General features: G+C 36.5%; 1 protein-coding gene across 11 annotated transcripts in view; it reads left to right on the top strand.

Moving 5' to 3' along the window:
- ADGRL2 (adhesion G protein-coupled receptor L2) overlaps window positions 1-24412 on the top strand; it is a 549783-nt gene that overhangs the window by 383901 nt on the left and 141470 nt on the right. For all 11 annotated transcript variants that reach the window (XM_066268807.1, XM_066268808.1, XM_066268809.1 and 8 more), the window contains one exon: window positions 4626-4798. In XM_066268807.1, coding sequence (XP_066124904.1) covers window positions 4726-4798 — 73 coding nt within the window. In that variant the 5' untranslated portion in view covers window positions 4626-4725. The remainder of the gene's footprint in view (window positions 1-4625; window positions 4799-24412) is intronic.

Here is a 24412-nt window from a genome sequence, read left to right as displayed (position 1 = left end):
TAAAAAAATCATATTTATAGTTTAAGTAGAAATGTTCTGTTTCTGTTTTTACTAAGAAATGAACTGTTATTTAACATTAGGAGGTTTCCATCCATGCACTGTGTCTTCGCACTCCCCATTCCCGTTTCTAGTTCTTGGGGGGGGGGGGGAGAAAGGTTTTCTAAAAATCTAAAGACAACCTGGTTGTTAATATGGGGACTCAATTAATCTTTTCTGTTTGTTGAAAGAAAATTTAATAGCCCTCTTTGGTTTTGTTTCTTGTTCTGTTTTGCATTGTGAGAAGCTTTTACTGAATTTCTCTCTGCGTAGTTGCAGTGTTGGAAGGGAGAGCGCAGCTGCCTGTGTGCCTGGGAGTGTCCTTAGGCTCTGGGTTGATTTAGGAGCAGTGCTTTTTTGGGGATTAGTTTCACCATAGTTGATTATTTATTCACTTTATCCTCAGTTGATTGTGGTTTGCTAAGTATTTCAATTTTCATTAACATTTTTAATGAAAGGTTGTTTTTAATTTGGGTCACAGCAGTAAAATCTTTTGACTTAGTTTTCAAAATTGCATTTAAAACGTGAGTTTTTGAAAATAATTTATTTGATGTGAAAGTGATTGGATATAGGTTGTAGAATGAGAAAAATAAATTTGATATTCTTTTTTTAGTATTGGACAGACTTCAGCTTGGTGTAAAGGAAGCCATGATTTTTTTTTTTTTTTTTTAACATTTCAGAACCTGTTTCTGTCTGTCAGAAACAATCATTTATACTATCTTATAATCGTCTGGAGCATACTTTTAAAATTAGGTTTAACATTCAAACCTTAAGAATACACTGAAATTTTAATATAGCTAAAATCTGTTCATAAAATACTCTGTCCTGGCCCGGGACTGCGAAAGAGGTATTGGTTGTGTGGTTTCCTCCTCCTTTTTTCCCTCACTAACAGAGGTTTCCTATCTTGGCAGCTGTTTCCTACAAGGCAGTCATCAGTATCTGATTTCTTCCTTCCCTTTCTTCCCACAAACAAGGACTCTTTCAAAGAGCAAATGACTGAAGACAGGCTGATCTTGGATAGCTTTAAGAAAGTGGCAATGTGTTCAGGAGTTGTGCATGCGGGCCAGCAGCCTGTATGCATTAGTTCATTGAAATGAAAGTACCCATTACAACCAAAACTTGGACAGTCAGAATTCTTTGCTTGATTCAAGCACATTCCAAAGGCTCACTTACCAGTTCTTTTTTTTTTTTTTTTTTTTTCTTTTTTCTGAAGCTGGAAACAGGGAGAGACAGTCAGACAGACTCCCGCATGCGCCCGACCGGGATCCACCCGGCACGCCCACCAGGGGCGACGCTCTGCCCACCAGGGGGCGATGCTCTGCCCATCCTGGGCGTCGCCATGTTGCGACCAGAGCCACTCTAGCGCCTGAGGTAGAGGCCACAGAGCCATCCCCAGCGCCCGGGCCATCTTTGCTCCAATGGAGCCTTGGCTGCGGGAGGGGAAGAGAGAGACAGAGAGGAAAGCGCGGCGGAGGGGTGGAGAAGGAAATGGGCGCTTCTCCTGTGTGCCCTGGCCGGGAATCGAACCCGGGTCCTCCGCACGCTAGGCAGACGCTCTACCGCTGAGCCAACCGGCCAGGGCCTCACTTACCAGTTCTTTTACATATAGTAATGAAAGTACCTCATTCACACATTAAAATAATTCTGCTGGCTTCCTCAGATCGTCGAACAGTTTATAGGGTATAAGAAATTGTTCACTGATGAGACTTTTCGATGTGACAGGCCATGGAATTATCTCATTTCTGTTTATGCTTTCCATAAAAGAGCTTGCAGGTTTAAGGCAGGGACTTTGCCATAGCAGTTGCAAACTGCAGGTTTACTGTTGGTTTTGTCTTTTGAATAGTCTTTGGAAGCTCAGAGCGAAAAATAGGGAGAGTGAGCTAGCCCGTTGGGCAGGGTTCTGTGCTGTGTGTCTCCATCACATGGATTTCTGATGTATCATTCTGTTCTTTGTGTTTTTGGCATTCACAGGTAGAAACATGCTCTCTCCTTTGTTTTTGTCTTACTCCTTTGGATAGAGAAGCATCTGAGGTGGTCTCAGAACTGGGTAATACGAATTCTGACTGTCCTCTTCATGATACTGAGTTCTCTTCAGAGGTTTCAGAGAGCTAAAAACAAATGGTTTGATCATGAATTATGGAGACATATATGGGGAAGTAGTTTCATCTCTGAAACTATAGGCATGATAAAACAAACTTCTCAGTACAGAAATATCTTAGTTTTATCTGTGATTTTATGGATCTTTATATTTAAACACTAGATAATAGCTTCAAATTAATTTCTTACATTCTTTTTGTGTGTTTGTTGGTAAAGCCAGATAGTGACCTTATATTGTGGTAAGTGTTCCAAACCATTTAGAAACTGACTACGTTTCCACCGAAGTTACCTTGTAGGGAACTAGTAAAATGTACTAAACTGCTAATAGAATCATTATATGATACATGGAACTAGCAGATGCAGAGTAGCTCAGATGATGTAAAATAGAGAACTCAAAGTTATCTGGGAAAATTTTGTTTTCTAAATTTTCTTCATGCATTAGTGACAACATCTAAGTTAAGTGAGACTTCATTTTGTTTGAATTATAGACACACCCTTAGAATGGGGAGTCATTTTCCTCACTGCCCCACTTTTAAACACTTTTATTTACTATGGTTTAAGAACAGTTTAAGAAAACTTGCTAAAGAGTATTTACATAGAAGAAAATAATAGGAAGTTAATATGAAGAAATAGTTAAGATGTTCCTTTCAAGAAAAATTAGTGATTTCTTTACTCGCAGAAGCTGGACCAGGAAGCTGGATATATTTGGGAACTGCCTGCATCTTATGTGTATTATAAGGCTGTTATTTATTCAGTGATTCCTCATGCTTACCCTAGAAGTGAACTTAAGTAGAACCCAGTAAATGATCTCGTCTTGTGATCCTAGCAACCGGGAAATTCTGATTAAGTCATATGCCTGAAATTTTTTACCTAATTTTTTTAATTAAGTGAGAAGTGGGGTGTCAGGGAGGCTGAGAGACTCTTGTAACCCCTGACCGAGATCCACCCGGCCAGCTCCCTACAGGGTGATGCTCTGTTCATCTGGGGCAGTTGCTTTGTTTTTTGGCAACAGAGCTCTTTTTAGTGCCTTAGGTGAGGCCATGGAGCCATCCTCAGCACCTGGGACCAACTTGCTCAAAAAGTCATGGCTGCGGGAGGAGAAGAGAGAGAAGGAGGGAGGAAAAGAGAGGAGGGAGGGGTGTAGAGAAGCAAATAGTCTCTTCTTCTGTATGCCTGACTGGGAATCGAACCCAGGACTTCCACACGCCAGGCCGATGCTCTACCACTGAGCAAACCAGCCAGGGCCATGTGCCTGAAATTTTGTGTTTTCTCCAGTTGAAGAACTGGATCCTTAAGTACTGGTCAAAATTAGATATGGCTCAGAGTTTTTTATTTCTGCCACCACTCCCCCATTTTTTTAAAAAGAGATGCAACCTTGGAGATAAAAATCATCATGGTTTGGGTCCAGTGGAGGGACCAACCTACTCAAAAATGTAGGTTTGATCTTAAGTTGTACCTTGCTGTAAGAAGAACCATTGTATGAATATCTTAAACTTTAAAATGAAATAGTTAAGAGACTATATTAAACTGCTTTTCTCTATGAATAATGGAAATCAGAGAAATAATAATTTGATCTGTGGTGTTGGAATTGTGGTGTTTATGAAATGGCATAATTTATATAAAGTACAGCCATATGTTAGAAACTGGGCACCCTTGTATAAAAAATAAACTGTTTTGTTATATCTCGACTCCGTTGAAATGGGAGATAATGTGCTGTTACCATTACTAGAAACAAACCAAAGAAGACCATTTATTTCTAAAATTGTGTTAGAGATTGTCTGTATTAAAGGTATAACAAGTGACCCTTGCACAGTGTGGGGGTGGGGTACCAGCCTACACAGTTGAAAAATTTGTATATAACTTTGACTTCCCCAAAACTTAAAGTTCTCCTTTGGTGTCTATGGGATTTAGTTCCAGAACACCTCCCCTCTACCACATGTGGATACCAAAATTAAAGAGTCTCAGGTTCCCTGTATAAAATGGCGTAGATCTGTGCATTTGGTTGGACCTTGGTATCCGTGGACTCCCACGGATCAAAAACAGTACTGGTATTTATTGATATTAAGTGGACTGTCACAGTTAAAAACTTGTGTTGTTCAAGAGTCAAACTGTAATTTGATAAAAAGATTATTATTTGGCATAGAGTGACGGATTAGTTATTCTAGAGTGACTTTTTCTAAGCTTTTCAAAGAAAAATTCATCAGTAGGAATTTATATAACTATGATGTGAGTTCATATATTATGGTTGTCTGTAAATATAATTTGGGTTTTAATCATTTTTAAGATGTGAGGCTCCCTTATTCAGCGTATAGGCACAGTTTCCATATCAGACATAGAACCAAAATATATACTTTTTTTAATTTATGTTTTGTACTTTGGAAAGGGAGAGAGGGAAGAAGGGAGGAGGGAGAGTTATTGTTATTATTATTTCTGCATTTTGTTTGTAATGTACCAGGACCATAGAGTAAATGATGGATTTGTTTGTTTTTCAGATATGAGGATCAATGACGCAGACTCCTGGGTTCGATGAAGCTGGGCATTTATAACTAGATTCATTAAGGAATACAAAGAAAATATTTAAAGGGATCAATAATGGTGTCTTCTGGTTGCAGAATGCGAAGTCTGTGGTTTATCATTATAATCAGCTTCTTACCGAATACAGAAGGTAAGGAGCAATTTACATTTTCTTTTTTATATTCAGGAGACTGAAACTAGGCAATCTTACATGGAAGTGGCTGGAGAGTATTAATCTTATTATTTTAGAAATAGGTGTTAAAATGATTTTCTGAATGTTGAATTATTTTCTTTTCCCAGCTCTATATTATAGAAAGTGCTAGAAGTCTGAATTTATATTTTATATAAATTTATAAATATGATTAAATAAACTGAGAGAAACAAAAGCTTTGTTTTTAGTTATCTGTTTTACAGTTACTATTTGTTCTAGTAAAAATGAAGGCATTTTGTGGCAGCTGTTTCACTTCATCCTTAGTTTTGTCTGCTTCTTGAGTGTGGTCATAGTTCTAAAACTACCAAATAAAATTTTCCATAGCCTCTGGAAACATTTTTGATAGTGCTTCCATCTTAATGTTACCTATATTTTTCTGGTGACAGACTTGACTTTTAAAGAATTACACACACTGTTGAGGCTTAATAATTGTTTATAGCTAATTAATAGTGGTAGTTGTATTTGGCATGAAAATATATTAATTTCATAAAGTCAGTAAAGAATACAAAATCTCTGAGAAATGCATGTAAAACAGTCTTGAAGAAAATGTTTTAGACTTTTAAATTTGGCTTTATGTATTTTTAAATGACCACCTTTATACCTATTAATAAAATGATAGGTGGAGAAAAAGAGTAGGCAGATTGCGACCTAATAGAAAGAAGCAAGCTTGCTTTTCCAGTGTCTTTGTAACATGCTTCAAAATGTTAATATTTTAATTTACCAAAATAATTTTATTTGAATTTCTTGTTCCAGAATTGTTTTATTATTTCCTCCTTGCCTTCAAAGTTCTCTACTTTCAATATGCTGACATAACTTAATAAAACGGTTCACACAAACACATTTTAGGAATATTTTAAAAGCAGAATTTCTATATTCATAAAGTAAATAATGTTTACTTGGATATAAGTCACCAGAAAGTTACAAATGAATTAATATTTTACTTTCAGAAGATACTGCTCTTTGAGTCAGAATTGAAAATACATCAAGTCTGACATTAAAATATAATATGTCTGAATGAAGACTACTGTAATGATAAGCAATAGCAGAAACTGAGTTTAATAATAAGACTCTGGCTTGGATCGTTACAAAAATCTTGTGTTATCTATAATTTTGCTTTGTTTGTGTGTGTGTGTGTGTGTGTGTGTGTAACTAACTGAAATCCTGCTGTTATATCAGAGTTGTTTTATACATTTAAGAAAGATTGCCTGTGTGAACCCCGTTGACCATTAGTCCACATAATGAAACACTTTCCAATCAAGATAGAGACAAGTTTGCTGGCACAGTAGCTTACCAGGGGGCAAGCAAACAGAGACTTTCTCATGAGATACTGCAGTTTTATTTCTGGTGTCACCTATCAGGTCAGGATTCATATCTGCTCTTAAGAGAAATTTCATTTTTGGCTCATCAGGCCAGGAGTTGTCACTTTGGAAGTCATTTCCTCCTCTGGGTAAAAAGAACCTGGGACAGACAGACACATGCCGTAGTTTTGGGGAGTATGCGCCGTTAATGCACTGTTTGAACATTGATCCGGCATCACATGGTTTGTCTTAGAAAAGTTTTACATGACATGATAGCCCTTTATTGCCAGAAAGCAGGTAATGCTCTGTGAACACCTATAGAGAAAACCAATCCAAGTTAGGAGTGAGAGCACAGGAAAGAAGATAGAAATTTAATGATTCAACCACTAGAATACCTTCAGGGCCCTTACAATGATTGTTACCTTTTCAAATCTTTTACGGAGATGAGCACTTTTGTATCACTACTTAGACCAGGGGTCCCCAAACTATGGCCCGTGGGCTGCATGCTGCCCCCTCTAGCCATTTATCCGCCCCCGCCGCACTTCCGGAAAAGGCACCTCTTTCATTGGTGGTCAGTGAGAGGAGCATAGTTCCCATTGAAATACTGGTCAGTTTGTTGATTTAAATTAACTTGTTCTTTATTTTAAATATTGTATTTGTTCCCGTTTTGTTTTTTTACTTTAAGATATGTGCAGTGTGCATAGGGATTTGTTCATAGTTTTTTTAATAGTCCGGCCCTCCAATGGTCTGAGGGACAGTGAATTGGCCCCTTGTGTAAAAAGTTTGGGGACCCCTGACTTAGACCTTTAGGGGTTTGCTCAGATTAAGGTTTCTAGGTGATTTCCTCCCTCCTTATTTACAGATTGACTAAGTTGAGCCAGGTGCTTATTAGGATTCAAAAATGCACTCTTGAGCTCATTGTCTTATGTGTAGTGGTAGAAACCACAGATACCTGTTGTGACCAAGCAGGCAAAGTAACTTGAGTGTATCACAGGCCAGTTGGGGTCTGCAGCGGGTAGGGAGGACCTCTCATTACCATGTGTTTCAGCCTGGTTTAGCCTGTTTTCTGGCTTTGCAGTGCAAAGCGGACATTAGATTTTTAAGAAATAGCTATTAATCAAAATTTTTTTATATCAAATCATGAATTATTTTCATTAACCAGCTCTATAGTATAAAAAGTGCTAGAGGTCTGATTTTATAATTTACATAAAATTTTAAATATGATTATTTAAAATAGTCCTGAGAGAAATAAGTGAAAGCTTTATTTTGGTTGTTTTACAGTTACTAACTAAATTTATTTTAGTAAAACTGAAGGTATTTTGTGCCAACTCTTTCACTTCATCTTTAGTTTTATCTGCTTTGTGAGTGTGGTCAGTTCTAAAACTACCAAATAAAACAAAAAATAAAGTCTTGTATTGTATTTGGCCGTGAACTTTGCCTGCCTTTTTAGAGCTTTCTTTTCCCATGTTTACTTCAGTATATGATTTTAAAGGCTTAACATAATTTTGGATTTGCTTTAACATCTAAACATGAGAGGTAAATTTCAGCATTTGCAAGAAGGACTTACTTGTTCTATATTCACTTGAACATTAGAAATATGTCATGTTTGTGTGCAGATAAGAGCAAATCACTAAGTGTTTTTATAAGTTCCGCTGTGGTAAATGCTGATTACATGGATAAAGGTTTAATTAGCTCATTTCTTTCTCTGTCTTTTAAAAAAAATTTTTTTTTTTTTTAAGTGAGAGAGACAGACAGAAGACAGAGAGGGGGACAGACAGGCTGGAAGGTAGAGAGATGAGAAGAATCGATTCATCTTAGTTGTTCATTGATTGCTTTCTCATATGTGCCTTCACTGGGGGGCTCCAGTAGAGTGAGTGATCCCCTTGCTCAAGCCAGTGACCTTTGGGCTCAAGCCAGCGACCATGGGGTCATGTCTGATCCCACACTTAAGCCAGCAACCCCACACTCAAGCTGGCGACTTTGGGATTTCAAACCTGGGCCCTCAGCATCCCAGGCCAATGCTCTATCCACTGTCTTACCACCTGGCCAGGCTTAAATTAGTATTTAGGAATCTAAAATTTACTTATTTTTTAAAAACAGGAACAATATTTTATTTATTCTTATAGTATCTCCTCCCTATTTATTTTTCAAAATTGTGTTTAGGATTTTCAAATAAAAATCATAAAAGACCAGACTTCAAAATATTTTGTAAGTTTTTCTTAGGACTGATTTTATTCCTAGAGAACTAACCTCAAGCCCTTAAGAAATCAGTTTTGTTGAGAAACTAGTGTGCTTTGATTCTTTTGGCTGATTTTTATAAGCATACTAACCCACTGTGGAATCATGTATCAGTAAGTAGGAAAGTAAATTGAATTTTTGTGTCCTAGAGAATTAAATTATGGTATATAATAGAGCCCTGGAAAGTATAAGTCAGACATATGAAGACTTGCTCAAGTGACAAGTTACAAATAATAGCAATTCTTCAACAAAGTCAGGGATACGGATTTCAGGTTGAATTTTTTATGGAGTGTGTATATAATTAGATTTCTTTAGTCAAAATCATAGTTAATTGACTCAAATTACATTTTTGCTTATTCTTATTTCAAAGAAAAATATTATGCCAGGTATAAATGCCAGATGTTCTAGGTACAGCTATACATATTTATTTAATGTACAAGACAATTTTAGAACATAGCTGTAGAAATAGTTCATACCAGGTTTTAATGTATTTTTAAAGTCTAAGCACATTTTACAATGACTTTTGTGTAAATGATATCTTACTAAAAAAGGATGTTTGATTGTGGGAGTATTTTCACTAGTCATGTGGCAGAAAAAAGTAGATCTAGGGTTTAAATATGAATTAGAAATACTTTTTGGCATATAAATATTTTCTTCAGAGTGGTCTATAATTCAGTGGAAGGAATAGGTTTGTTCTCCCTGATTAAACTTCAGAAGGATTAAAGTAATTCAGATCTATATACAGTTATACTTTTTTCTATCGTTCTTTTATTAATACACATGTAGTGAAATATACAAAATACATATTTACACACACATACACAGTATGCACAGTATGTTAGCATTTCCGCTTCATGGGGATCTTTTTCTTTTTCTTTTTCTTTTTTTTTTTGGTTAATCGATGTGTTCAAGTTTCTAGAATAATGTCTGGCTTGTACTGTATAAGCATTCAATCTCTATTCATCATATAAAAAGCATAAATCTTTGAAGAAGGTCGTGATTATAGTCCTTAGAGAAGGAACTGTAACAACTGTAAAAACAAGGTGTTAAGTGCCTTGGGTAGTTGAGTTGGGTGGGTGTATGTCAGGAAGTGATGATGGTGCTTGAACTGAATCACAATGGGAACTGCAGAAGCCAAGTAAAGACAGTGGTGAGCATGGCAGTGCATGGTTATGAATTAAATGATTACAGTGGTTGTCAAACCGTAGGAGTAGCAGAATCACCACCTAGAGCAGGGGTCTCAAACTCGCGGCCTGCCGGACAATTTTGTGCGGCCCGCAGACTAATCCACGAAGTTCAAAATATTTTGGATAAAATTAAGTAAGCCTAGGGGCCTACTTGTATTTTTCATTTCTCTAGCATCCTAGCTAGATATTAGCTTAGTTAACAGCAGTTGTGATGTGAACTACAGTTTCTGGTCGTTTTGTGACACTGAGTAAACTGCATGTACGATTGTGCTTGTACTGATTTTTTTTTGTTTTCAACTGCAGTGAGAAAAGTGTTGCGTAACAGTTGCCTTTTGTAGACCTAGTGCAGGCCCGCCGAATGGCTGTGATCTTGCTCTGCGGCCCACATGCTGAGTTGAGTTTGAGACTCCTGACCTAGAGGGTGTGAGGCAGGCCCAAAGCGTTTGTATTTCTGACAGATTTCTGGGATGACAATGGTGTTACTCAGCTTCGTAGTTAAGAAACATTGTAGTATCACGTGAGTATGGGTAGATGGGGTGAGGTGTTAGGGTTGTGTGGGTGTGGATATAAAGCAGCATTTTTTAAAAAAAATTTTGTTTTGAAAAAAGATATGGTTTAATTCATTGTGATTCAGAAGTTGTCCCCTGAGAGTTACTATCTATACCTTTTCATATACTGTAGCTCTATTTCTCTGTTGAAGCTCCTTGGGTATAATTTTAGGCTTCAGAAAAGGATTATTTTGTTACTATTTTTCGATAGTGTACTTATAAAGGAAAAAAAAACAGAGAAAGAAAGAGAGTGAGACAAGGGTGAGGGCAGGAGCAGAAGCAGGAGCAGGAAGCATTAACTCTCATATGTGCCTTGACGAGGCAGGCCCAGGGTTTGGAACCAGCGACCTCAGCTTTCCAGGTCGGCGCTTTATCCACTGCACCACCACAGGGCAGGCAAAACAATGTATTTTTAAAAAGTAATTTTCTTTATATTTTTATTGCAGATCAGTGTTAGATATTCTTTTTTTTGTATTTTTGTATTTTTCCTAAGTGAGAAACTGGGAGGCAGAGAGACAGACTCCTGCGTGTGCCTGACTGGGGTCCACCCGGCATGCCCACCAGGGGGTGATGCTCTGCTCATCTGGGAAGTTGCACCGCTGCAGTCTGTGACATTCTAGCACCTGAGGCGGAGGCCACGGAGCCATCCTCAGCGCCCGGGCCAACTTTGTTCCAATGGAGCCATGGCTGCGGGAGGGAAGAGACAGAGAGGAAAGGGAGGGGGAGGGGTGGAGAAACTGACGGGCGCTTCTCCTGTGTGCCCTGACCAGGAATCAAACCCAGGACTTCCACACACTGGGCTGATGCTCTACTGCTGAGGGCCTTAGATGGTTTCTTTAAGAGAACACCTAACTATGTTGCTCTTAGGACACTTAAATATTGTATTATGTGAGTGGCATGTCATTTGATTGCGGCAGCTTTCTTCTCCATAGGTTGTGATGACATTTGCCATTTACAAATTATATGATGTTGCTTATTTTGTAAATACCAAATGCTTTGTGTTACTAATACCAGGATTCAAAAGCAAGGTATATTTTTTCTGAATGTGAATCAAATTGAAAAAAAAAAAGACTAAATGGGACATACTGGCATTTTTTGAAAAGTTAATTTGGAACTTCGGTCATTTTTTTTTTTTTTTTATCAACATGTAGTGTCAGAATATGCCATATTTAATATGAAGATTAAGTGCCTGATTGTTGGTGTCTTTCCTTTACATTTTCCTTTCACTTTCTATTTTATCTCACCCTCTCATGCTGCTTTTCCAGTGATAAAAGAGTTTGTTCATTCACAATCTCAGTTGATTCACCAATAGGCCTACGACTGGTGGTAAAGTGTTGTAAATCAGAGTTCTCACATGCCACAGTCACCAAGCAGACTTCAATAACGTTGTGTTGTTTGACTGTTAAATTTTTGTAAACCTTTGTTTTCTGCCAGAAAAGACTACATCAAATTTTTAATAAATAAATCTGTCACTATGAAAAATAATTTGCGAAAAGAAGTATAAACTTGTCCATACAAGAGAAATGTTTGAAATATTGATTTTACATCTCTATTGGCATTTATCACAGTCATTGTTATATTTTGAAAGAATCAATAGTGTAATAAAAGTAGCTTAATTAAAAGCGTAGGAAGCGTGTGTAAAGCACCTTAATTTTACTGAACGATAATTGTGTTAATTACTCACTTAATATTTATAGATTTGGTGGATCTCATGCTTAATTTTTTGAATTCTTACACATTTTCTCTTTTATATGTACTAGATATTTAGGTAGTGGTATTAGAGAATAAGGTAGTAGATTGAGCACCTCTGAGTGTTAATGTTGAACTAGTTTGTCTCGAAGAACTGACTGATCTGCCATATTATTAAGGAGTGTTCTGAAACACATGCCTGGTACCCTATGGTACTCTTTTATTTTCTTGTCACCTCCTGTGTGACAGAGAATGACATCTGACAGCCATGCAGTCTACATGTATTAGACATCAGTGTGGATTAGTGAATATCTCAGGACATCTTTCAACCCTGTTCTTGAACTCCTTTTGTCAACTTGACAGAAGTGATTCCAGGAGAATACCTCGCTCCAGCCCTGGGATCTCTTGGCTAAAATGTAAGGCTGAGAAGGGAATTCCATATTTGCGCAGGAAGCAAAAACAGTTATAATCCCTCCTTATCAGCATGGGACTCGACTGAGTTTGACTTTTATGTCTGCCATTATTCTTGCTTTGAGGGCTTATTTTTCTTAAAAGCTCTCCCCCCCCTTGATTTTGAATGTGTAACATTCTCATGAGAAAAGATAAAAAAATAAGAAAAATTAGGGTGAGAATTTAAAGTTGTTCATAATTCTAGGAACTTGATATAACCACAACTTTTCTTTTTTGTTTCTCGCATAACATTCTTGATACTAAGGATAAAATACAATTACGATGTATAAAACAAAATCGGGTTGTTCATCTCCATATACTTTTATATTCTGATTACTCCATATTAATTATCATAAGTTGTATTATCATGTCATTATATATTTAGATAATTGATTTTAATGAAGACTGCATTGTAACTTGGCATTGATATTTCAAAAATGATATAATCTTCTCTCATTGGCCATTTGAACTTAATTTCTTTCAAGAATATGTAGAATAAATATAAGTCTCTTGTTTTATATCTGGTATTTCCTGAGACTAGAACTCTAGAATTCTCATTGGTTATATCAGGCACATGTACAGATTCCAAACTGTTTTTTCTGAAGGGTTAGACCATGTTCATTTTGATTACCAGTGTGTGATGTGCAAGTATCAATCTGTATACCTGACCAGCATTGATTTCTGATTTTCAAAAGAACTGACACTTTTATATGTGAAAAAAGGTGTCTGATTATAAAGTAAATTTGTAATTTGGGACTAATTGTGAGGCCAAAACCAATTTTTTTGGATTTATTTATTGGTCAGTTATAATATATATTAATGTGAATTTTTTGTTAACTACCATTACCAATTTTTCTGTTTATGTTGTTACAGCTTTTTCTTACTTTTAAAAACTCTGATGATATCCTTAGGTCATTTTTATTAACAAAATATATTTTTCTTTTCATTTCATTAATACTGCTTAATTCTTAATGAAAATTTCAAAGAGAAAAGAGGATTTTGTAAAATAACAGTAATCAAAGTTTAACAGTTGTCAATATTTGCTTTCATTTGCTTTATTTACTCCTTATTCTTTCCATACTTTTTGATGGATAGCTATTTTCTTTTGTGAGATCTTTTATTATTTTTATGGTTAAAAATCCATGTTGAGATTTGTTAAATATTTATTCACTTGCATTTCCCTGTAGCTCTAACATGTTTTCATTTATGTTTTTAATCCATTGTGAATTAACTTTGTTAAAAGGTGAGAATGAAGGTCTCAGTAAATTTAAAATGAAGTGGATTAATATTAAATTTTGGGGTATGAATCAGATTTTAAGAAAAATTAACAAAGTAGGTAAGTTAATGATGTACCCAGAAAAAGTGGATAGTGGACAGTGGTTTAAAACAAAGAAAATGAAAGAAAAAGATGTGAACACAATTTGTAACTATACAGCTTGAATGATAAATAAACATGTCATTGTTCTTCTGATTTCAGTAATAGTGGTCTGTACTAAATGTGTTTTTTTGCATTAATTCTATTTAATAAAGTTTGTATTTAATAAAGTTAGAGAGGGAGAGGCATAAAAATTTTCTGGGAAAAATAGAGGGATTCAGATAAAGCAGTTTTGTTTTGCACATGGGTTTAATCTGAAGCAGATTAACATTTATTTTGCTGGTTATTTATGGAGCATTTTTTTATCACTGCTTTGTACTTGTCTCTTTGTAGCTAATTGGTGGGTGTTGAGTCTGTATTATTAGTTCTCTCTCCCTTTCTGATCTTTTTTTCTTTGTAGTAAATCTAAATCGGGAGGGAGATATGTCTAATGCTAAATTGAGGTCTTGATTAGAGGCCTACGTTAGTAAGCATTCAGGACTTCATAAACTTTAGTCAAACACAATAAATAGAAGGGATGGATGGAGGAGCTTTGCTGGTGGTGGTGGGGTGAGAACTGTCTGTTGGATTTCAAAATACATACTTTTATATGGCAGAAGGCTGTGATGAGGTAATGGTGGCGGATGATTCCGAAGTTGGTATGTAAAATGAAGGAGACAAGTGGTGGAGGGTCAGTGTATTCTGTTGAAGGAAAGTATTTCCTATAGTTTTCTTTTTTATTTTATTTTTGTACTAGAGATGTCAGATACCCAAATAATTTGTTTCTAGGCAGAAAGAAAAGAAATATGATCTGGTAAAAGGAGAGAAAGTCACGTAGAGGAAAGGAGAATGGAAATTAGGATATTGGGAGAGGAAGTTCAGAGAGAGATGTGTACAGAAGAAGGAATTTATAGGAGGTCATGCTGGATGTTTTTAATCTTATTTATCTAGAACAGTGCTCCTTAAAATTTAATGCACATATAATGCACTTGGGAATCTTGTTAAAGTGTAGATTCTGATTCAGTGATCTAGGATGGGCCTTGAGAGCCCGCATTTCTAATAAGCTCCCGGGTGATGCTGATGTGGCTGGTCTGTGAGAGGACATCTGATTCAAGGAGTTTGTCTTAGGAAAATATTCAGTCCAGAATATTAAATGTTGCATGGCAATGATTTTTACCATTGCAAATCGAGGTTTGTTTCTAACCTTAAGAACACAGTTGAAATGTAGTTTTCTAATTTGTTTTGAGAAGGAACTAAGCTACCTTGAAACTTGACTGCACATTTTTATAGTTTGTTACCCTCTTAATCCTAATTTATATGCTTTCTCTTGACCATTTATCTGATGATTTGTTTTGAAAAATCCCTGAGGAACAGTGCAGCCTGACCCTTCTCCTTAATATTCCCTATTGATCTGTCCTACTTTTATTTTGTGTTACATGGAAACATTATTTTTAATAGTATTTTACACCAATCTTTTTAATTTTTGAAGTAAAATGATAAGATCATGTAATGCAAAGTGGATATTATGTTAACCTTAACCCATTTAAAAAATGTTAAGAGAATTCTGTATAGATATCATAGAGGTCAAATTATTTTTTATTTTTCGTAGAATTGAAGAATTTTAGACTGAGAATCACAACCTGGAGATTAGTCATGTAGAAGTTTTAAATTTACAGGTCAAGAAACTAAGGCCTGCAAAGACTGTCCCTCTGTCCAGCTCAACTTGCTGCCACTCCATTTTTCTTTCTGTAGGACTGAATCTGTAGTCTCAGGTCATTGGTGTCTTTTCCTGCCTCATCTGGTTGCCATACAAGAATATTTACGATAATGCTTTAAAATATATTGCTTATTATTGTTTAATTTAATGGTGGTGATGATTTAAAAAGCCCATTTATTTAAAAGTTTTTAACATCATTATATTTCAAATTAAAGACTATATTAAGATTGACTTTATTTTGAAATATATAAAACATAAAACCAATCTTGCTAAGTCTGCAACTTTCAAATAATACTCAGATATTATACAGCCATAAGCATATATTTTTTTAAAAAATTACAATTTCTCTTTGAAGAGTGCAAACAATGCTCAGCGTGATTTACTCTCAGAACACTGAAAAATGAAATATTGCAACAGTAGTTTTAAATTTTATGATACTTTTATCAGTTCACACTGGTTAGCATCTATCATTAAAATAGCTAAAGGCATGCATTCATGGCCCCTTTTTCAGGTATGAATTCAACTAGACCTTATCTTTCCCCCTGTTTGCTTTCTAAGGGAAGCTCCTTTAATCCTTTGCTTTGTTTTAGACTTTAAGCAAATAGAGACTATCCTTGTTAGCTTTTAAAAGCTCTTACTTTTGTTGCATTAATGGCACTCAGTGTCAGTTCTGGGATCCTGCTTTTATTTACCAGAAAGCTTGCCTTTGAGAGCTGTCATTCCATTCTTTTAACTGTGCTGTTAATTGACTAGGAGCAAAGATTGAGTGGAAAACCTAGAGTGACAAAAACTGGATATAGGTGTGACTTCAGTCTAAACTTTAGACTCTAAAGGCTGATGAATCGTTGCTTCTTGATCTCATTTCTATTTGTACTAAAGTACTAAATACAGATGAGAAGAACAAAGTACATTTAAAAGCATTCAGAAATGTTAAGCAACAATAAAACTCCGTAACCATTTAAATGACAGCAGCTGACTATTTGAATTAACTTTGTGTTTGGCTTAATTTGGGGCCCTAATTATTCCTAACTTACGTGAGTAGATTTCAATTATAGTATCCTGCAGGGATTTGTAGCTAAGGCAACTAAAAGAATCATTTTACATAAAGTACCTTTGTTCATCTGATTAGGCAAGTTAAAATGTAATGATGTAAAATTGAAACCCTTCTGACAAGGTCCAAGCAAATATCTCTAATAATTTTGTTTTTAAAAAAATTAAGTTTAATTTTAAATAATATTTTGGTCCTTTGGAAAGATTACTTCTATAGTATTACTGATACATACAAATATGTGAATTGTATTTTAAAATTGCATGTTGTAGGAAAACAATAAAACAATAAAGGTATGTATCACAGCGAAACCTGCCTAAATAATGTTTTAATCACTTCATAGAATACTTTATGTATAGTTTGACAGCTTCAGATACAAATGCTTAGAGGAGAAATACAAATAACTTGAATGACTAGCGTCTCTTTTGTATTTTGGAATGTGTTTTGTTGAACACAGATTAGAGGTTTATTTAGAGATTTGAAATAATAGATACCAAGAAGTGCAAGGACACACGATGTGGTTGATGTGCTATAGTCGGTAAACAATGCAGTATTTAATTGGCCCTTTCTAAATATTCTTTCTCCCCACTATAAGGGCGCATAGTAATTTTGAACTCCTTTTCCAGACTGAAGCCAACTTTATGACTTAGTGCTAAATGCTACATTGGTGCCTTACTTGCCTATGTATAGGAGTAAAGCATTAAATAAAAAGTCTTTGCTGGCATCCATAGACTGTTGTGAGACTTAACCATAACATTTTACTGGAGTCTCATAGCTCTTTAATACTAGTCTAGTTTAGTGAAAGAAGTTAAGAGCCAGCAGCTCTGTTGTCTTATCTCCTCAGCACCCCTCCGTTCTTCTCCCCAGTTCTCTTCATTCTTTCCCTCCCTTCTCTCCCTTGACCCCTCCTCTTAAGTGTTTGAACATCTGTTATATGTCAGTCATTGTCTTTATATATTTATATATGCATTATTTCCTTTAATCTTGTCAATTCTATGACCAGTTGTTCACTGAGTAAAACGAAATCCTCAAAATTCTATGACCCGAAATTTGACTTTGAAGTGGGATGTTCCTCCCATAACTCCTGCCAAAGCAGGACAATTTTACTAATTGTTCCTTATAAAAATTCATCATTCCACCTCAGTTCTATTTGTTCTTTAGTATACTTTTCAAAAATAAGAACTTTCAGGAGGCTTTTTCTCATATAAACAGGAATCTTCTGCATTTTTATAGCAACACAGTCCAAAAGAGTAAATCACTGGCCACAAGTGATTATTGAACACTTGAACTAGGGCTAATGTGACTGAAAAAGTACATTATTTTATTTAATGTTAATTTAAATTTAAGTATTCACAGGTGGCTAGTGGCTACCATAATGGTCACAAAATAGTTCGTTAATTTTCTTTGTTCATGTAACACTTTTTTTTTTTTTTTTGGTGGAGGGATCACCTCTTCTTTCTTTATATGTTTTAGTGAATTCTTTGTGGTCAGCGATGGTGTTCTACTTTTTTCTGTATTTTTCATAGTGCATTGGCAGTCAGAAAAATATATTAATTAATTGAGAAATGTATTCATGGAGTGTTGGTACCAAAGCAATATTTTAAATGTTCATTGATGGTGTGGCAGTTTCTCTGATGATTACCTAAAAACAATGTGATAAGTTTGTGAATATCAAAAACAGACTCTGTGTGTGAAGTAGACACCTGATAGGAATGGAGTCTCTGGGATTAACAGCTGAGTAGACTTTAAGTATATTTCAAGACTTAGAGGTAGCAAACCCTAATTACTGACCGCAACCCTAGTTCTTGCAATGATATTTCGAGTTCTTTTAATTGTCTGGATAGTGATAACTGGCAACAACTAAGTCAGCTCATGTAGGCTTTTATTCCCTAATGGAGCTTCCTTTTTGAAATCCAATGATGAACCCAGTTGATGGTGCCATTTGCTTTCTATGCTTTGAGGACATATTTTAGAAGATAAGTAATTATGAAGACATTAGTTAAATATGAGTAATGAACATGTCTAATCATTTAGAAGATTCTTTGGAATTTCTTTTAATAGAGAATTCTCTGATTGTAGCTTAGCTATAAGAAGAGGAAATTTTATCCTTATAGATAATGGAGTTTTATTTTTAACAGTATTTTACATAGACTTATGTTACTTTTGAAAATATATTACTTTTTTGGTTAATATATTCTTTTTTTTTTTTTTCTGTATTTTTCTGAAGCTGGAAACGGGGAGAGATAGACTTCCGCATGCGCCCGCCCGGGATCCACCCGGCACGCCCACCAGGGGGCGATGCTCTGCCCCTCCGGGGCATCGCTTTGTTGCACGCCCACCAGGGGGCGATGCTCTGCCCCTCCGGGGCATCGCTTTGTTGCGACCAGAACCACTCTAGCGCCTGGGGCAGAGGCCTAGGAGCCATCCCCAGCGCCTGGGCCATTTTTGCTCCTGTGGAGCCTCAGCTGCGGGAGGGGAAGAGAGAGACAGAGAGGAAGGAGAGGGGGAGGGGTGGAGAAGCAGATGGGCGCTTCTCCTGTGTGCCCTGGCCGAGAATCAAACCCGGGACTTCTGCACGCCAGGCCGATGCTCTACCACTGAGCCAAACGACCAGGGCCTGGTTAATATATTCTTAATGACTATTAGTATTAAAATGTTTATAGCTTATATAAATTATTTTTCCTTAAGTGAGAAGCAGGGAGGCAGGGAGACAGATTTCCCGCATGCACCTGCCCGGGTCCACCCAGCAAGCCCATCTGGGGCCGTTACTCTGTTGCTCAGCAACCAGGCTATTTAACCGCCTGAGGTGAGGCCATGAACCCATCCTCAGTGCCCTGGGCCAACTTGCTCCAGCTGAGCCATGACTGTGGGAGAAGAAAGGAGATATATATAGAGAGAAGGGAGAGGAGTAGAGGTGGAGAAGCAGATGGTTGCTTCTCCTGTGTGCCCTGATTGGGAATCGAACCCGGGACATCAACATGGCTAGCCGATGCTCTACCATTGAGCTATCCCATCAAAGCACTTATATAAAAATTGATGGCTTTGCTAGGGAATCTTCATATGTCTTTTAATTGTATATGTGTCTGTATATGTACATATTTATGAATGCACATATGTGTGTGTATATATACATATATATATTTATCTATGTGTATATGTGTGTCCATGTATATACCAGCAGTCAAAACTTTTTATTCTTCTTAGGATTTGCAAATGGATTCTGATTTAACGTGCTATGTCTGCCTCTCTTAGAAAAGTATTGACAGATTCTATATTTAGTAGAAATAAAGGTAAATGCACAGTGCAACTAGAGAAAATATTCTTATACAGGTATCCCTTGCTATTTGAAAGTTCTCGTTACATCACTTTGGTTTTATAAAAGACCTATCTTAAATTTTTTTAAAAACTTCATTTTAAAGAGGAGAGAGAAAGAGAGGAAGAGAGAGAGAGTGAGTGAGAGAGAGAGAGAGAGAGAGAGAGAGAAAGGGGAGAGGAGCAGGAAGCATCAACTCCCATATGTGCCTTGACCAGACAAGTGCTGGGTTTTGAACCTGCGACCTCAGCGTTCCAGGTCCACACTTTATCCACTGTGCCAACACAGGTCAGGCTAAAAGACCTATCTTAGTATGTACTGGTTTTCACTAAAAAAAATCCCCAAAGGATTTTCACTTTTTTGGGAAAAAAAGGAAAAAACAAAATAGTGTTTAGTGTTTGTTTCGCAGCACACCATTTACAGGCAGCTTATGCTGGCCTCACCAGACCCCTTCTGGGAACTACACTCAGCATCATATGTCTGTGAGCATCTGTACTTTACCTTGTTCTATTTTGTGTATCTGTTAGCAAGAGGTGTCCTAATGTATTGTATTAGGAAATAATACAATAATAAGGAAACACCTTATTAAAGAATAAGGGTGTTTCGCTTAATATAATGTGGACATAACTAAATGTTTGTTTTTTACGGAGACAGAGCGAGAGTCAGAGAGAGGGATAGATAGGGACAGACAGACAGGAACAGAGAGAGATGAGAAGCATCAATCATCATTTTTTTGTTGTGGCACTTAGTTGTTCATTGATTGCACCGTGGGCCTTCAGCAGACTGAGTTACCCCTTGCTCAAACCAGCGACCTTGGGTCCAAGCTGGTGAGCTTTGCTCAAACCAGATGAGCCTGCACTCAAGCTGGCGACCTCGGGGTCTCAAACCTGGGTCCTCCTCATCCCAGTCCGACACTCTATCCACTGCGCCACTGCCTGGTCAGGCCATAATTAAATGTTTTGATCGTGATGAACAAAATAAAGATTTTGTGCGTGCGGTGAGTTTTGTGTCTGGGAACAGTCAAAAAATGATCCAAATAAATAACTGTGTCTTCCCTTTACACCATTTTGGCTTATGAAATGTTTCATAGGTCTGCTCTACTTTCAGATAGTGGAGGAAACCTGCATTCATTAAGTTTGAAGATGAAAGCGTTTGACTTAGGACAAAGAGTTAAAAACTAATATATTTAAGTTTTCCTTGACTTGCCCAGCTTTGATTTGAGGTTTCAAATGTGCTAGTTTCTGAGCCCCACATTTAATACTTCATCATAATCTCTTGTTTTATAACAAGGATGTTTCAGATTGAAGCATTATTTCATCAACTTCATTCCTGAATGATGTATGTTTATTTTAGGAAGTCAGTCCATTCTTGATATGAAAGTTTGACATCCCTGAAAATGACTGAAAAGAATGTATTGCAATTTCATAGAGTAAATATAAGAGGAGAGTTCCAGAAATGGTTGAGCCATGGCTGTGTTATTAGAACAAATGAATCATCATTCAGGTGACTCCTTCGAAGGAGAGGGTATAGTTTATTATAGGGAGAGATATTTATGAATATAATCTTGTATATATGTGGAAGAAATAACAGTAATACTTTATAAGTATGGTTTAGATATTTGTCATTTAAGTTTGAAGAAAATAATGAAATAGAAAATTCATAATTTCCTGAATATAACATTAGGACTTAATTGCTTTTTTATAGCAGTCTTCAAAATATGATCATACGGAAGTACTGGATAATAAAACAATATAGCTTTAAAGTTTGTGTGTCTATTCCTCTCTTTCTTGCTTTATCTAGCTCTATTTCTATCAATTTAGAAAAAAGAAATAAGTAAATTCTGTATTTAGTAGAATTATGTATACCTAATGGTTTTGGCAGCTGAGAAATGCCAGACTATATAAATGAAATTCAACTGATTCAGTAAACTTTTTTATACGTTCATTAGATTTTTCTTTCCTTAACTGTGCTTAAGAAAATTTTGTTGGTATTTATGCTGTATGAGGATATGATACTTTAAGTTTTCCTATAATTTTGATTATTTTTTGGTGGGTGTTGGTACAGTTTGAGAAAGTACCCAGCTGTCAGTCCATTGCAGGAGTGAAGAAGGCAGGTGCAGCTGGTCCAGAGGAGAGAGGGTCTGGTTGGTGCATAAAAAATTCATGTCAGCATTTTGACACTGCATTCTTTTGGGGTATCTGTTATCACTGAATAGGAAACTGTTTCAAATTGACAGGCAGACAGAATGTTGTGCTGAATGTGTAAATTGGAATTATCACATCTAGCAGTTCCCTTCACCAGGTGCCGGCTTGGAGCTTGGTTCTGTTCTAATGTCGAGAAAGTGCCAGGAATAGTTTTATTTGTTAATTATCCCTCATCTCATCCAATGTCTAGTTTTTTTTAGTAAACAGCTTACCCAAGTGTTTTTAGGAATGCCTAGCAGGACAGTGCAACACTGCAGGTGCTTATGTGGCAAGAAGATGCCATACAGATCACTGAAAACATCTATATCCATCTGTGTGAAAAAGATTATTGCTCTCAAGGGTTTTGCTCCCAAATGTACTGAAAACAATACTTGTCAGTATTTTGTTGGCTCTGAGATAATGGTTGAGGGCAAAAAAGTGAGTTTGGTGTTTTTAAGACAGCAAGAACATTTAATTAGGCTTTATGTTTGAGTCTCTTGCAACCTATGTGGATCAGCAGTGAAGTTTTCAAAGAATGTAAAATGAAAGCTAACCAAGTGTTAAAAGAATATTAAAGATAGGGGAAGGGGAGAGGGAGGGGTACAAAGAAAACTGGATAGAGGGTGACGGAGGACGATCTCTCTTTGGGTGATGGGTATGCAACAGAACTAAATGATAAGATAACCTGGAAATGTTTTCTTTGAATATATGTACCCTGATTTATTGATGTCACCCCATTATAATAAAAATTTATTAAAAAAAAGAATATTAAAGATAATCTTTTTTATTTCTAAAGGGTTTTTGATCTTACTGAAAAGATATACCACCATGTAATATAATTGTTTTTTCTTGTTACTTTTTTAAAAGAAATTCTTGTGTAATACAGTACCGTGATATTTGAAAACAATTTAGAAATTTTTATGCTTTACAAATTTATATCACAAGCTGTTGTTAAGAACTGCTTAAGTTAATTTGTGCTTGAAGCATTTATAAGTTATTTTTCTTGAAATTTAGTAACTTGAATTAAAATTATTCTTTGATTAGTTGTTAATTATGTTTCCTTGAGTGTCATATACATTTTTTTTTGTATTTTTCTGAAGTTAGAAGTGGGGGGGGGGGCAGGTCGGACAGACTGCTGTGTAGGCCTGACCAGGATCCACCCAGCATGCCCACCAGGGGGCAATGCTCTTCTCATCTGAGGCGTTGTTCAGTTGCAGCTGGAGACATTCTAGCATCTGAGGCAGAGGCCATGGAGCCATCCTCAGCACCCGGGCCAACTTTAATCCAATGGAGCCTTGGTTGCGGGAGAGGAAGAAAGAGATAGAGAGGAAGGAGAGAGGGAAGGGTGGAGAGAGCCGATGGGCACTTCTCCTGTGTGCCCTGACCAGGGAATCGAACCCAGGACTTTCTACATGCTGGGCTGATGCTCTACTGCTGAGCCAAATGGCCATGGACATAAATATTTTTCTTAAAGAGATTATGATCTATCTTTTGCCTATTATGTGAGCATTGAATTTTCTATTCTATTCTTTCTTTTTTTCTAATTATTTTTTTCCAGAATGTTAAGATAATGGAGAGTTAAGTGGTCAAAATATGAAGATTTTTATGGCGTTTCTCCTAGTTTGCGTAGGACTATGAAAGTTGTCATGGCATTTCAACAGCCAATCATATTTCAGTGATATTGCTGAACGTTTCACAGAATTTTATCCTGTCTGCTTTGATTTAGGATTAGATATTACTGTCTTTTGTATTGACCTGTTCTCTGTTTCCTTTCACTGACATAGCTTGTAGTGAAATTACTCTACATTTATACCAGAATTTATCGTGGGAGCGAGAAAGGGATTATATTCAGGGGCCACAAGTTTTGGTCCAGTGTCTGTTGGTTTAGATTCTGATGCTTACATAACAGCTAGGTGAACTTTTGTGAATTATTTAACTTGAGTCTGCATTTTCATATACTGTCGGAGAAATGCCTACTATTAGAACTGTTGATGCTTAGAAAAGAGATATTTAAATAATGATTAAATTATCAGTAATAATTGAACACGTCTGGTGTGCCAGCATTATGCTTTGTGCTAAAACCAGTGTTCCCGCCTTTAATGAACTGAATTTACAATAATGACAGTATCTTATGACACAAGGAATGTAGAGAGAGCTGCAGAAGTGACACACCCTGCTCAGACTGGGTATGTGAAGGAAGGCTTTCTGCCAGAGACACCTGAGTGGGTAGGGATTGGCCAGCTAACGAAGAACAAAGCATTCTAGGAGAGAGACTTGAGTGTGCAAAATATTTCCACTGAAAACGTGAATTGCAAGTGGTTCAGTATTTTTGCAAGGCAAGGACAAGAGATAGCACAGGTTAGAGAGTATGGGCCAGATCATGTGAAAGTTAAAGTTTTATCATGTAGGGGATCATCGTTGAATAATAATCAAAGGTGACTAGAGATTCTTTATTCTAGAGGTATTTATTTGGGTTGAATGGAGGGTATAGTGTTGAATGCAGAGAGAACATGGAAGAAGTTCCTGTGG

This window comes from Saccopteryx bilineata, chromosome 3 (assembly GCF_036850765.1).
Source record: "Saccopteryx bilineata isolate mSacBil1 chromosome 3, mSacBil1_pri_phased_curated, whole genome shotgun sequence".
Lineage (NCBI taxonomy): Eukaryota > Metazoa > Chordata > Mammalia > Chiroptera > Emballonuridae > Saccopteryx > Saccopteryx bilineata.
Note: the sequence above shows the minus strand (reverse complement) of the source record. Positions and strands in the feature narration are given on the sequence as shown.